At 42.0% G+C, this 723-nt stretch overlaps 1 protein-coding gene across 1 annotated transcript in view; it reads right to left on the reverse strand.

The window, feature by feature from the left end:
• The window catches only part of DTX3L (deltex 3 like, E3 ubiquitin ligase), a 6303-nt gene that overhangs the window by 1685 nt on the left and 3895 nt on the right, over window positions 1-723 (reverse strand). Inside the window, exon 2 of the mRNA XM_006769038.2 lies at window positions 408-527. Coding sequence (XP_006769101.1) covers window positions 408-527 — 120 coding nt within the window. The remainder of the gene's footprint in view (window positions 1-407; window positions 528-723) is intronic.

The raw sequence follows: 723 nt of genomic DNA on the forward strand, positions 1-723 counted from the left end.
CATTCCAGCTCCATATTTCCTATGCTTTTCTGAAATTCACTGACAAAAGTCTCTTCGGCTGCTCTGAGGTCACCTGATTGACTTGAGGTGAAGTATAAAGAGACCGTAGTCGGAGAACTCTCCAGGCTTTTTATTTTTACACCAAATCTTTCCTCTATCGAGTTTATTTTTTCAGGGTCGATATTTTTGAAGTATTCAAATAAAGGCAAGGGAACTGTGTAACAACTGCCTTTTCCTTTTGACTTCGTTCTTGGTTCAGAGGGAGAAACACGGCTGTTCTGGTCCTGCTGATGGAGTGGCTCCTTCTCTGTTGTCAAAGGGGCTGATTCCTGTTTCTGCTCACTTTTTAGGAGTTGCTCACTCAAGAAGCCATGTATTTTTTCAATATCTCTGAAGTCACCACACACCTTCTCAATTCCATCGGAGCCCTCCATTCTCTTGACATTGGGGCAAAGAGTGGTTATGTGTTCCCTCTGCTCTTTAGAGAACAGGTTACAGTTCAGGTCAGCTGTGACACTAAGGAAGATCTGAAAATTTAAAAGGAACAAATGAAATCTTTCAGACATCCAGGCCGACAGTCTCTTCTAAGGAGAATGTCTAAAGACTAGAGAAATAACTACTATGTCCTCCCTTAGATTTGTTCTTTCAAATCCTTTTCACAGAGGATGGAGCACACTATAGCCCAGTCAGAGATGCTCAGCCCTGTCTGTATATTTAGAACCA

The sequence above is a fragment of the Myotis davidii genome, unplaced genomic scaffold, assembly GCF_000327345.1.
Source record: "Myotis davidii unplaced genomic scaffold, ASM32734v1 scaffold3064, whole genome shotgun sequence".
Lineage (NCBI taxonomy): Eukaryota > Metazoa > Chordata > Mammalia > Chiroptera > Vespertilionidae > Myotis > Myotis davidii.